The following is a 13909-nucleotide window of genomic DNA, read 5'->3' as shown; positions in this document are numbered from 1 at the left end:
CAACCCAGATCTATGAATGGGGGTGAGTGTCTGAAAATGTTCAGTGTTCCGTCCATCTCTTTGTGTGCGTATTGTAAATGACAATGCCTTTTATGTATCTGTTTTGAAAATGAACACATAAATAAGACATTGTCATTTTAAATGGCAATAGGTGAAACTCTCGTTAAAGTGAGACCGATTGCATCGCAAACAAGTGGCCATCATTGTCCCGGGCTGCTTGGAAAGTGAACGTGCGCACAGTGCGCTGAATGTTGCAGGAAAGCATGTTGTGCCTGCAGTAGGAGAAACTCATTAAAGAAAATAGTGCTTACAGACTAAAGAAAGCATCCTATGTAACAGAAGTAAAATGCCCAGTCCTCATGGGAGGTTACAAATGAAGACAAGGTGGTACTAAGGAGGGACTAACAAGCCTATTAACGAATCAGAAGCCAGCATTTACAAAGGGCAATGACACAAGCCAATGAAAAATATTGGCGGAAAGTGGGCGGCGCTTAAAGTCCACACTCTAATACAGCATGCCTCACAGAACAGCGCATGTGCTGCCCAGGCTCAACCTAAAAATATATGGGACAGCAGCCATCGTTTAGGATAACCTGTTGTAAAGGTACCCAACACTGACTGGAATGTATGTGCTGTCTAACTAGTGCGTGCATTTACCTGGCTTTAATGTCCATGCATTTTGGAGCACACCAGAAGCCACGCAGGACGACAGAAGACAGACTGAACAGCTGACTGTCTCTCCAGTCCGCTCTGACTTCCTATAAGTCCATCTTTCCACCTGAAGGTTCTCCCAGAGCAGGCCAACAAATGAATATCTCTGCAGGCAGCAAAAGGTTGGACCTGGTACAGACACGAAGAACCACATAGGCACCATATGTGCGAGACTGTGGTTTGAGTCCCAAATTAAATCCATGGAGGTTTATGCCTCTGAAAGGCAAATGGGCCTGGGACAGGGTAAATCACATTTTACTACGCCTATATTCTGACCGATTTCCTGGGAACTTACACAGTGATGGGGGGGGGACAAAATTATGCAGCAGAAGTTTAAATTATGCAGTAAGAAAATACTAATGTAGAATGTTTTGGCATTTTAACACTCAGTAAATCGAAATCTGATATTTGTAAAGCGTGAACTACTCACCCCTAAGGGTCTCAAGGCTCAGGGGCCTTCGGGGAGATTAAGTGAGCTGTTGCCCAGAGTCACATGGTGCTGATCTAAGCTGCTGCCGGCGCCGCGAGTCAGCCACACTGCCCGTTGCGCCAAACCTCTCCCACCACTCATTAATGCGATCTAGACCATATAGTTACATCTTTACCAGTTTAACAGCAGACTATAGCAATTTGTAACCATAAGGTCACCAGATAACCGATGCAAAAGTCTGCCACTTGATGGCCCAATGTGTTTTGCTTTTTTTTAGTAACTTTTGATCTGATTGTGCACCAAACAACATTTTTGCTGAAAACTGCAAATTATGTAGGTGATGGTGGATTATGTGGCAAGTGTGGAAAATCCATAATTAGACAGAAAACACGTTGGCCACAGAATCTCATATCCCAGAGGCCTTTCCTGTGTGCAAATTCACCTTTGAGTACTTAGGATGTGTTTGCCAGCTGTTTTCGGGACCTCCAGACCTAATTAGGCATAAGTAGGGCCCGCCCCTTTTGAAACCTAACGATTTAGTTTTTTTGTGAATTATTGCTTGTTATACCCTAACTGTCCCGCTGCTAAAAAACAAACAAAGGAATACATGTTAAGGTTTCTTCATTACATTGTGAGTAGAAAGGGGAACTCCAGGTGCTGTAAAAAGCTGCAGAATAAAGTATGAGACTTTTTCAGCAGTATTTACTTGTGAAAAGTGGTAAACAAATCTTGAAAATATTTTCAGTCAAGCGTCTCTCCTAAAGTGAAGCACTGAATGTACTTAACGAGACTTAGAATGCGTCACAAGACATGCTAATTACAGACACTGGCATCTGGACTCCATGTGTTTATAAACAAATGCAGTGCAGAAGCATTTTTTTAAAGACAGGGAGGACTTTTTTTCCCCTTATGTTGACAGTGCAATGGCTCCAGCAATCTGCCCTCCACCAGTTGTTGTTGCTGTTCGCCTTCAGGTTACTGAAGGGATTTGAAAAGGCCTGGCGTTTGGGAAGACCTGGCTATCCTTGCACAATACACAATAGTATTATTGGCTCTGCCTTCAAGGAAGGAAAAGTTCACTGCACAATTCTATTAAATCAGCAACAACTATGTATTTAGGCAGACTCCTCGAAGTTTAGCTGAAGTCCGTTTTATCATCGGATTGCTAAACACAACAAGCATTGGCAAAGCCAATAGGACTCGCTTGCATTTTGAGTCCTGACTAAAACATTTTTAAAAGACTTCTGCAGTGAAAATGAAACAAAAAATTATTCGCTTTCTGTGTACAATGTATCTATGAGAAAAAGAATGTAATATGGGATCGGTTTGCTCGGTTGGGATGCTGCCTCTTACTCAGCGCTGGGACCTATCTGGGTCGCTGTGCTCTCTATAAATGATTTAAATTAAATTATGTCTTGATTGCTTGTACTTTTGAGATGTAAAATAGTCCCTAATCCATTGCCAGGTAAGCACTCCATAGGGGCTGAAATGATGCCTCAAACACCACCATCATGAGGTGAGAGGGAAATACTCTTGGGTGTGTGAGCAAAAGCCCACTCTATGTATATAGTAAAGAATTTGTAGCAATGGGTAGTGGGCTTGCATCATGTTCTAAGACATCCCCATGCTGACCTAAAATCATGGCTCAAAGAAATCTTAATTTACAACGGGGACATGCTGTTGGGTGCGGGCTGGCTACATTGTGGGTACCACTGAAGTTTTCTTTAGACACAATTCAACGTTGGCATTGAACATGGCACCTGGAATTAGGGGGCACGTTCTGTGCCAGCATTTTGATGTTTTGATGATTAGGACATTAACTCCGCCTGGGCAATAGTGTCACCTCCTCCGTACCAATTGACCCTGAGTACAGCACTCTGCAACCAAAAGACGAGCTGTGCAGGTGTCGGTCACTGTGCTGCACAATGTGTGATGCTTTTTTGAATGACTTTTGATCTGTTTAAGCTAGAAACATATTTGTAGCTTGAAATTGCCAATTTACATGGCAGATCATTTAGGGCAAGTGCTGTAAATCCATAATTAGGTTGCAAAGCTGTGACCAAAGAATCGCATTATTTAGTGGCCTTGCTAATGAACCATCTGAGACGATAGTCACATCTAGGACACACAAAGCACAATCCACACTCTACTTAACTAGGGATTGACAGAAATATTCACTCAGCCTTTCAGCAGCTAGCATGAAATGTTATGTGCTGCGAATGACTCACGGGGAGAGTAGTAAAAAGAAAGGCACTGAATACACAAACACTGCCATCTCAATTCCTTGTGTTTTTCCTCTTCTTTTTTCGCGTGTTCTTATTTATTTTTTGAGTTTTATATAGTGCTAGCTGTCTGCAGCCCTGCTGCAAAGCACTACCTTGGTTCATGATAGTGGACCCGTGACCTCAGCCGCGGCCAGAAGTACCATAGGCAACCATCAATGCGTCTTATGGTTAGAAATACGCTGAAAAGGAAATCAAGGGTACACTCCCAGGGTAAGTGATATGTTAAAATATACCCAGGGTGGAACACAACCATCATACTAACCATAAAGGCATATCTGACTGCACTGTACAAATCTTACAGTAAATAGTCAATGGATGGTTTACGAAGGACCGCATTAATACATGGCAAGGTTAACACCCAGCAATACTTACTGTACCACACACTGTTAAAACCCAGCTGGGACAGAGCAGTGGAGACTTAACCTATAAAGGAGCCCAGTGAGGATGGTGAAAAGGAGCTAGTGGACATGGTAGCTCCTCCAGATCTTCGAGGAGAACTCGAGTGAGACAAAATGAACACTCCCAGGTTGCATGCAATCCCTTTTAAAGAGCAGTTTCTAGCACTGTGGCCATCTCTGCACCTTTTTGCTGGCGGCATTGCCTACTGCTCGTTTGTTGTGCCCACTTGCATTCGTAATTCTCTTATAGCTGAAATGTGATGTCCTAGAGATTGGACTGTGCGGCTAAAGCTGGTTTATGTTGCCCATCAGGTATTGGAAGTGCACTTTTTGTTTATTGGTCCTACAACTGGTTTGTCTTTCCTCACTAGGGGGTGCCCAGTGGATGGTAATTCCAGGGTGCCACACCATGCTCTTGTATATTATTTCGGGTGCTTCTCAGATGCCAGAACATCTTCCTGTGGCTGCTTTTTTTTGTGTTTTTGGAGAGGCACTGAACCATTTTGCGCAAACAGCATTTCTACCAGAAATTATTTGCACATTATCGAAAACCAAGGTACGTGGCTCCGTCTCGGATGTGGGAGGTACATGTGAAGAAGATGTAGCTGGTTTGGTGGCTAGTAAGGGACGATGACAATGGATGTAAACATATTTACAATGATTTACTGGAGAGATGGGTGTTGAGGGGATTGTTAGCTGCTACAGAGAGAGAGAGAGAGAGAGAGAGAGTCAGTGTGAGATTGATTTGTGCTGGTGGTTTGGTATGGTTAGCACTGGCATTCATTTTCAGAATCAAGACTTATTCTTTTTCATCGGACTTTGACTTGGAGCAAGAGGGTAAAAATAATTAGGAAAACCGTTACAAAGGGAGAAAGCAAAAAACAAAATCTGATAGAGTAAGACAGATCAGGCCATCAAAGAAGATGGCAGAAGGCAGCCGTGGCCGGCAGTGGGAGTACCTGCAGGGCGGTGACGTGGGGAGTGGGAGGAGCAGGGTGGGGGGGGGGGGGTAGTAATGTATGGATTACAGAGCTTCCCAGGTAAGTAAACATTTAAATAAATAAAACGCATTTCGTTGAGTGCACTGCATCCCCAAATGCAAAGCAGTGCGCGCAACGAAATTCGTTTTATTTATTTAAATGTTTACTTACCTGTAAAACTCCGTAATCCATACATTACTACCCCCAACCCTGCCCCTCCCCACGTCACCGCCCTGCAGGTACTCCCACTGCCGGCCTGGCTGGCATTAGGTGGAGTCAATGGTAAATCTGGCTGGTATTTAGCAATTCTGGCGGAGGGCCCTATAGATAAACTTTAGGCCTCTGCACTTATTTCTTTATTTTACTAATCTAGGACTAGTGCTGAGGCTGCCATCGCTGATCGAACAATGAGATTACACGTGAACAGTAGAACGCAAGCAGAGGAGCCCAGAAAGGTGGAGGACCAGAACCCTCAGGTGGTACTCAGAACTTTTTTTTTTTTTTTTATCCTCATCAGCCTTTACGCCACCCATGTTCGATAGTTTCCGCCCTGGGCTTTTATCTCGTATGCTGGCTATGGACTCCGGTATATGCGGCTCTCCAGCCCGCACTGGGCCACGATCCTCTGTACCGCCCTGTGGAGACAGTGGCACAGCCACGCTAGAGGCCGCAGCCCGGTACACAGAACTTTGGAAGGAGCTAGGAAATTGAGAGTAAGTTGTGAGTAGGTTTTTACAAATTGTGGAGTTGGGAGAGGTAATGGGGGGCAGTGCCATTGTAGGCTTTGATAAAAGAATCTTTACTGCAAGCAACATCCTGTTTTAGCAGCTATCCATCTGGGGTGGTGGGGATTGGAAGAGGGTGTGTGCTCTGGGAATTTGAGTGCAGTTTTTATGTTTAACTTCAGCACTATGTTTAGTAGAGAATAATCAGCTACGAAGGTGGGCACAAAAAAACTATTGTGGTAGTCCAGTTTACTTGGGACTAGTGCAGTGATCTGTTTTTGGCTGTGTGAAGGGGATCTCTGGGTACATTGTGTCAAGCCACTTGTTGGTGTTAAAGAACACACCAAGGAGTTGGAGGGACAGTGACAGGGTCAGAATGTCCAGTGAGGAATTGTCATGGAATTGATGTATATAATCATTGCTTCAGACACATTTAACATGAGAGAACAGAGAGCCATAAAGTGCTGGATTGCTGTGAGGCACTCCGCTATGTGCACCTAGAAGCGAGGGGGGGTCCAACCGGGGATTTTTATTTTTATTTTATTTATAAAGCGCGAACAATCACCCGTAAGGGTCTCTAGGCGCTGGGGGTCGTCGGGAAGATTAAGCAAGCTATTGTCCAGAGTCACATGGTGCTGGGCTAGCATGCCCCCGGAGCCGGGGATCAAACCGTGATCTCCAGATTCCAGCGTCAGTCATCCTGGCCGCGGCACCACACCTCTCCATGACAATGGGTTGGGTGCCGAACTGCTTATAGACATGGTATTTGATGTTTCCGTTTGGTGGCCCAAAGGCTACTGTCTAGCTTGTGATGTTCTCCAGTGAACATGAGATTGTTCCCCAGTCTCAAACCCTGGTAGGATGATTACTTGACGCTATAAACCTTCACAGTGGAGTGCTGAAACTTTTCAACCGCTCACCCCCACAGTCAAGAGATCTCTGGGTTGAATCCATCGCTCTCTTGCCCACTATTCCACCCCAGTTTGGACCCAGCCATATGCAAATCAGTCTTGGCTCTGCACCTCATGGGAACAGTCCGGCCCGAACTACCGGGCCAGGTCCTCCCTGGACCAAAAACAAGCCAAGCATCCTAGCACCCGTCATCAGCCAGGCTAGCTTGAATCCAGCGGCACAGCGAGCAAGGGCCACACGTCTGGGCATAACCTTGGCCTCTAGGGTGAACATACATAGCAAACACAACAAGATGATGGACGTAGTGCTGAAACGTATCATCCACTCCCTCAGGTAAGAGATCTGGGTTGAATCCATCGTTATTGTGTTCACTATGGCACCCCAGTTTGGACCCAGCCATATGCAAATCGGTCATGACCCTGTGCCTCATGTGAACAGTCCAGCCTGCATTCTGGGCACTTATCATATTTTTCTTCTATTGAACTAATTAAACTGGCACTCCTGAAAATATGTTGTAGGTGGAAACCTAGATACTGGAGACAGTGCGGCCCATAATGCCTTGGAGTGAGGTAGTCACCCCGTATCCTAAGTGCTCGAAAGCACGCCCCTTGTCTGTATGGGGTCTTCCAGGGTGCCTCATTGCACTCCTACAGCTGGTTATTGAAACCCTCGAGATGAAGCAATATGTTGCTATGGGTTCCCATGACCGCTTTGCACTCTTGTACCAACCCCCGGTGCAGGACTGTGGTTCCACGAGTGTCTCGTGGTGGTAGGATTGAGGTGCGTTGAAGACTTGTTGCACGGATCCCTTACAATATTGGTTGAAGGGTTAGGGTTGCGTTTTATTTGTGTTAAAACTGGAATAGCAGAGGCTGCGGCATGTCAGGTTTGAGGTTCATTGGCAGAGCTGTGTACGATGCGTCGAAACACCGATGTGTAAAAGTTGGACAGTGCAGATGAGGCGCGCCGAGGCTTTACGGGCCTCTGAAAATGACTTCTGGGCATAGTAGCATTGCTGTCTTTTCCTCTAAATATTTTCTGTTCTTCAAAGTCTTATTTTAGTGTGATCCTTTATGTTCACCAATCACTCCCGTGGCTCGTCTCTTCCTTCCGACCATTAACGTCTGCATCCTTTCCCTGTGAATTTAAAAAAATGAAATCATCTGTATATCCGGGCAAAGTTTCATACCAAGTTGACGAGCCTTCACAGGAGATGTAACGGTAGTGTACCGCCATCTACTGGACAACTGGAAATGTTCCACGTTTACGATCCCTACTGCACACAGCGTTTTGGCGGCCGGCCTCTTGGCCCGAATCAAACAAAGTGTGATCTACACGGCGATGAGTGTCGAGGGAGAGACGTGCACTCACTCCTCGCCTCTCGCCAGAGGCGTCCAATTGTCCCATGGGCCCTTGCGCAAGAAAGGAAAAACCTTCCCCTACCCTCCCGCTGCTGGCTCAACTGTGAAACACAGCAATAATCTAAGGTGGACCTTCGGCCCTCTTGGCCCCGGTGCAGCTGAACCCAGATATGCCAACTGATCAGATTTTTTTTTTAATGCCAAAATGGCTTTATTTAAGTTGTATCCCTCCACTCCTAAAACTGAGTCTTGATCTGTCATTCGGAAAAATACATTACTCCGATTTTTTTCTTTTTCCCAAAATCACCCGTTTCCAGTCTTAAAATGTTGACATGCAGGGCACAAGTCCAAACAAGCATAGGCATAGCCAATAGGTCTCGCCTTTAGGACCTTATTAGTGTTTAGCTATTCAACAGTTGTTGTTGCACCAAGGATTTTGTGCTGCATAACTAAATACTTATAACCCCTTCGACGCTCATGACGAGCTGGGCTCGTCATGGCGTAGCCCGCTCGCACGCTGATGACGAGCCCAGCTCGTCACGCAAAGTGCGATTTTGAAAAACCCAGCGCGCTAGCGGAATCCCGCTAGTGCGCATGGTGTTAAGGTCCCAAAAGTGAGACCTGTTGGCTATGCCAATGCTTGTTTTTGTTTTGCAGCACAAATCATCCACAATTGCCACACAGGTTGCAAAGCCGGGACTTATCTAGGAATTATAGTGCCTCTAGATGGCGCCAGAGCTTAGCAAAGGAGCAATGGTCGTGTTTTTCCACAACAAAGGCATAATACCTGATCTTCTAACGCAGTGGCTCGCGGTATTCTGGTACCCTGAATTTGAGCTTCCATCTAGCTTGAAAAACTACGGCGTTCCTTCCTTCTTCCCTTGTACCCTCTCATTTTGCACATGAGTGAGGGGGGTGAAGTAGAATTGCTGCAGTGGCAAGGGCAGATGAGGAGAGAGTACACCGGATAGCGTGAAGAGCTAAGAAAAGGGTGGAGCTGATAAAGAAAATGAAGACGCTGCTGAGGAGAAAGGAGGCCGCACACGGGAGGGCTGAGCCAAACTGGTGTAAACAGAGGAAAGGCAGAGGAAAAGGAAGACTTGCAAGAACGGCTGAGGAAAATGGCGACCGTGGAAACGCCGAAATAGTACGATAAACAAGGGAGCAGCGAGGGAAATCCGACTGCTGTTGAGACTGGGCAGAAGGTAGAAATGATGAAGAGCAGAGCCTACCGGGGCGGCAGTTGCGTGAAAATGCAGAGCACTAAAAAAACTACAGAGGGGAAAGAGCGACGGGCGTCCTAAAGAATTAGGGAGAGCAGAGGATGCCGGCTTTAAGGAAGCTAGATAGGGAAATGGAGGTAGAGAATGAAATATAGAAGTAAAATAGGGACACAGCAAAGCAGAGAACATGCATGTGTAAAAAAGGACGACGTACAGGGAAAATTGTGAAGGAGTTGAAACTACAGATGAGAAGGAGTGCAGAGACAGACAGAAGCTGAACAGAGAGGGGTGGAGCGTGGCGCGCTGCAGGGGAGAGGCTGAGCGAGGCGCGCTGCAGGGGAGAGGCGGAGCGAGGCCCGCGCTTGTACGCGTAATTGCAAGCTGGTGGCCGCCTTTGTTAGCAGCACTTTTAAAACCCGCTTTCTAAATGTTTTGCAGCGCATGCGCTGACTCAGCGAGACCTAAAAAAACAAGCATTTGCAATGCAATAGATCTCGCATTTACGAGAGCTTGAGCTATTGGCACTGTAAATGACAATAGCATAAAGTCTCTCAAATGCGAGACCTATAACATTGCAAATATTTTTGTTCTTTACAAACGAACCATGGCGCACGTTGATGTTAATAGAGGCCGCGCCCCTTTCTTTAGATGAGCAGCATCTAAAGAAAGGGGTGCAGCTGCCATTAAAGTGAGAGCTTGGTATCTGGCGCTTATACAAAAAAAATCATTTGTTAAGTTGGCCAACACATGTTTTTTTTTGTGAATGTGCCCATGCCGGGTTTTCACTTTAATAGCGGCCCGGACCTTTATTTAGATACGGCTCATCTAAAGAAAGGGGTACGGCCTCTATTAACGTGAAAGCGCAGCATGGTACGCGGACAATGGGACCTTACTTAGAAGCGGTGCGGCACAGGAGCCGAGTAACACTAGAATGTACCCTGGATACAGGAGGAATAAGTTCTAATTGAAATATATACACTGTGGTACAGGAACCATACAGTATTGCTTTTAATATCATCGATTCTTTGAACAATACACCCAAATAACATGCCCTGAAGAAGTCCACGGAAGTTGGACGAAACGCGTTGCCTGTTTGGCTGTTTTAATTGAAAAATCGAAGTAAAAAATAAAGCAACTTTGTGATACAAATATTGGATGGGCAAATCACTTTGGATTTTGAAACTATTGGTGCAATCAACATTTGCGATCAGTCAGAAGTTACTACAAACACTGTGATGTGTGGCTGCGCAGTGAAAGGCTCTTTGAAAACATTGACTGGGCACCTATCTGTTGCATATTGCAATATTTGAATATTAATCTGGAACAAATGAAGTGCAACCAATTCCCAGAAAGTGTTAAGTGTAAAAAGGACAAAATAATGACCTAATACTATCTTATCATAACATTTTCCACATTATACTGCATAATTTTCCTTTTCTTGTTGCATATTGACTCAACCCCGACACACAATTTGTTCCTCCTGTGTAGGGCTATAAACGAAATAAAACAAACTAGTGTTATGTAAATTATTTGTGTAAATAGCATGACAAAAAAACACATGCTGTGCATGCACATAATTTTTAAATACAGGGACTGAACAAAGTCAAAACCATGGCTCTCATGAGTACGTTTAAAATAATAGCAAGCTGTGTGCCTTTGTTTCCCTTCCATTGCATTTGCATGTAGGTGTGAGGATCCATGTAGCTCCCAGTCAGGATACTCGAACCAAAGGAGGCCTGATGGCCCCTTAACTTCAACCTTTGTTTTGGCCCCAGCTAGAATTTAAATGACCAAAGCCCCCTCTCTACCCGCTCTTGGCTGATGGGAAAGGAAAGTCGACAATGTGCAGGTGTCGGAAAATCACACCGGGATGAGTTCAGCATATTTATTGTGTTTCCCGACTTCTTGGCAGGGAGTCCACCCTGTGAAAAAAGTTTCTGGACGCCAATTTCCCATGTGTACCTCCGACTTGTACCCTGTCGACATGTATGCTGCACCAATTTGAACCTACACCCCTTCATTATTATTTTTATACCAGCACAAGCAAAATATGTATTGCTGAATCTGGTTCCATGTGTTTTGTGGTAATGCGACCCACCAGTTGCTTAACAAAGACGGCATCCTGTCGTTGGGTGTGACTGGTATTAAGCGTCTTTGATTGAGCAGGTGAGATTTTTCAGGTTAACCACCAGCTGTTGGACAGTGGATGAATTTAGTATGGGTTTTTGCTTACGCTTTGAAGTACTTTTCTAGAGTATAAGCAGGTCCTGCTTCCCCAGGCACTTGCAAGATGATAATTGTTTGCAGCATTTGCGAGGTTCTAATTACACAATTTCGCATCAGTTGTGTTTACTGGAGAGTGATTCGAGCATAAAATGTCCTAAAAGAGACGTTTTCAGCTTGAATCCGTCTCCTCCCAATATCGAGTGATTTTTTTTAAACACTAGTTTGCCCTCACGAATATTCCATGTAAAACACCAGCAAACCACATGTAAAGCCATTTTCACACAATTTTGCATAATTTTCATGACGTTTCAGACTTTTGCAGAAAAAAATGCGATTTCACACATCAATGATAGTTTTATTTTATTTCTGTTTTAGGGTTTCACTTATGTTTGTATGCATTTTTTGTATTTTTGTAAACAGTCTCACCGGGTGTCAAAGTGCCTCTGTATTTTGTTACAAAAGGCTAAGAGCTATCATAATAATTCAAACAGCTTAAGAGGAGTTTGCATAATTTATGTAAAAGTAATCGTATACGAGCTTGCATAATGTAGGTTGTTTATAGTAATAAATTGAAGTCCAGGCAAACCATCACACCTGGGATTATTTAATTACATTCTCCAGTTTGCACAAATGAGCAGCATATATTTCTCCATATATTTTGAAAAAGCAGCTTTTGTGCCACCATAAAGGCTTTCATTTTCATAGATACAGCTATCGTGAAACATCATTTATGATTTTTTTGACATGGTATTCACGATGAGTGGTCAGAGTATCCATTTTAGAGCAAATAGATTCAAAATAGAAACTAATTGTAAGAGAATTTTGATATACAAGAGATATGTGCAGAACGGCCACTAAGTCTTGCTAGTGATATTCTCAGAATGTTTAGATTGGTTAACGGTGTGAGCTAGTGTAGTGATCAGGTCAAATAGTGGTTTACGCCAGTGTCCTAGAGGGAAGGGATGGTCCAGGGTGACGTATAAGCAAGAACTGGAAAAGAGAACAATGCCAACACCTCATATGCTACAAGGAAAACATTAGAAATAGTTTTCAAATAGTCGATCATTGGCAGTATGACAGGGCTATCTACGATAACGCCTCAAAGTCTGATATGCTCTCTGCTGGTCAAGAGTTTGGCGAGGATCTGGGATGTATGTGGATTGGATTAGAGTGTGACAATGCAGGGAGGTTGCTTGCTTTCGAGGCTCATTCAGGCTGTGGCCATAATGGTTGGTTGCCAAGAATATTGAGGAATAGGATGGGGTCTTTCCTTGCCCATATTTGTTTTTTGGGGGAGTCTGTTTCTGTGTGTTGGGTTGACCATTGTTTGTTGCTGCACTTGTTGTGCAAGAGCCGGGCACTTGATCACTGGTTTCAGTAGTGCATTCTGATTTTTGTTGACTGCTTGACCACACCCAATTTGCTCTGAGCACTGGAATTGCTGTTGATTCCTATCTGTTCTTTGAGTTCTTGTGTGATTTGAGCGCTGTGGGTGAGTAGTGATTCTTCAGTACTTTCTAGGCAAGCTTTCAGATGGCCAGGCAATCTGCTTTTCTTTCCATAATTGACTTAAGGATGTTATTTTCCACTTTGAAGTTGCTTTTATTTTAGCTATCTGTATGAGGGAAGTGAGGACATGTAGGTTAGGGACGGCATCTGTTATGTTACCTTTGAGTTTGTTAGTGATGCAGATTTTTCCTTTATCACGTTCATAGCACTGATCTTGTCGTTTTATGATAATGGTGACACTGCCATCTCTTGATTTAGGCGGTTAGTGTTGCTAAACATGTATTTTGTGTTTGTTGCTGATGCAATGCTAACAATATATTTTTTTGCATGTCCTGGTTGTAGTTTCTGAGCCCTTCACCGGTGGTAAGGATGATCTTCCTCCTGATCGCTGCCCTGGGCCCGGCCGTGGTGCTGGCAGCGCCACCTCCCATCAACAAACTGGCTCTTTTCCCGGACAAGAGCGCCTGGTGCGAAGCGAAGGTCATCACCCAGATTGTTGGGCACAGCGGCTGCCAGTCCCAGTCCATCGAGAACAAGTAAGACAATGGAGAGGGTGGTAGAGGGTTGACGGGATGGGGAGACTTTTGGGGTTATTGAGGAGTCAATCTAGAACAGATGAGATATGGGGGGTGGCAGACGCAAAGTTCTAGCAGTACCAAATCAAGAGCAAATGAGACATCTGAAGTGGTGTGAACTTCAATGGCATAGCCTAGCCCATCTGAACAGGTAAAACTAAGGTGCATAGAGTACTAAAGAACAGCTGGCCGAATACATCGACAAGAAGTGACACATGTGAAGCAATGAATTACAGCAGCAGTATTAGGGTATATGGTAAAAATAAAATAACTAAATCTAGGCCTTGCACTGTGGGGGCTTAAAACCCTGCCTCACCTGCAATAAGTGTAAATTAAATCTGCCATCTGCAATCCAAGAACCACCAGACGTAACCGTCTTCAGACTTGAACTTCCAAAATTTACAGGAGCAGCCATACTCTCATCCAACTTTGAGTGGTCTTTATCCAACTACAAAGCAGGAGCTATATCTGGATCTGGAAAACGACCTTCTCCATATGTAAGCTCTGGCACCCCTCCAGACTCTCATACTTTTTTCACCCATTTACTTGACCACTCTAAGCCTTGCCAAGAGCC

At 44.6% G+C, this 13909-nt stretch overlaps 1 protein-coding gene across 2 annotated transcripts in view; it reads left to right on the top strand.

Moving 5' to 3' along the window:
- The window catches only part of NBL1 (NBL1, DAN family BMP antagonist), a 94099-nt gene that overhangs the window by 52276 nt on the left and 27914 nt on the right, over window positions 1-13909 (top strand). The window contains exons 1-2 of one of the 2 annotated variants that reach the window (XM_086921570.1): window positions 5484-5517; window positions 13103-13296. In XM_086921570.1, coding sequence (XP_086777696.1) covers window positions 13130-13296 — 167 coding nt within the window. In that variant the 5' untranslated portion in view covers window positions 5484-5517; window positions 13103-13129. Of the gene's footprint in view, window positions 1-5483; window positions 5518-13102; window positions 13297-13909 lie in introns of those variants that run through there. The other variant, XM_086921569.1, reaches the window with a different exon arrangement.

Source organism: Lissotriton vulgaris, chromosome 5, assembly GCF_964263255.1.
Source record: "Lissotriton vulgaris chromosome 5, aLisVul1.2, whole genome shotgun sequence".
Taxonomy (NCBI): domain Eukaryota; kingdom Metazoa; phylum Chordata; class Amphibia; order Caudata; family Salamandridae; genus Lissotriton; species Lissotriton vulgaris.
Note: the sequence above shows the minus strand (reverse complement) of the source record. Positions and strands in the feature narration are given on the sequence as shown.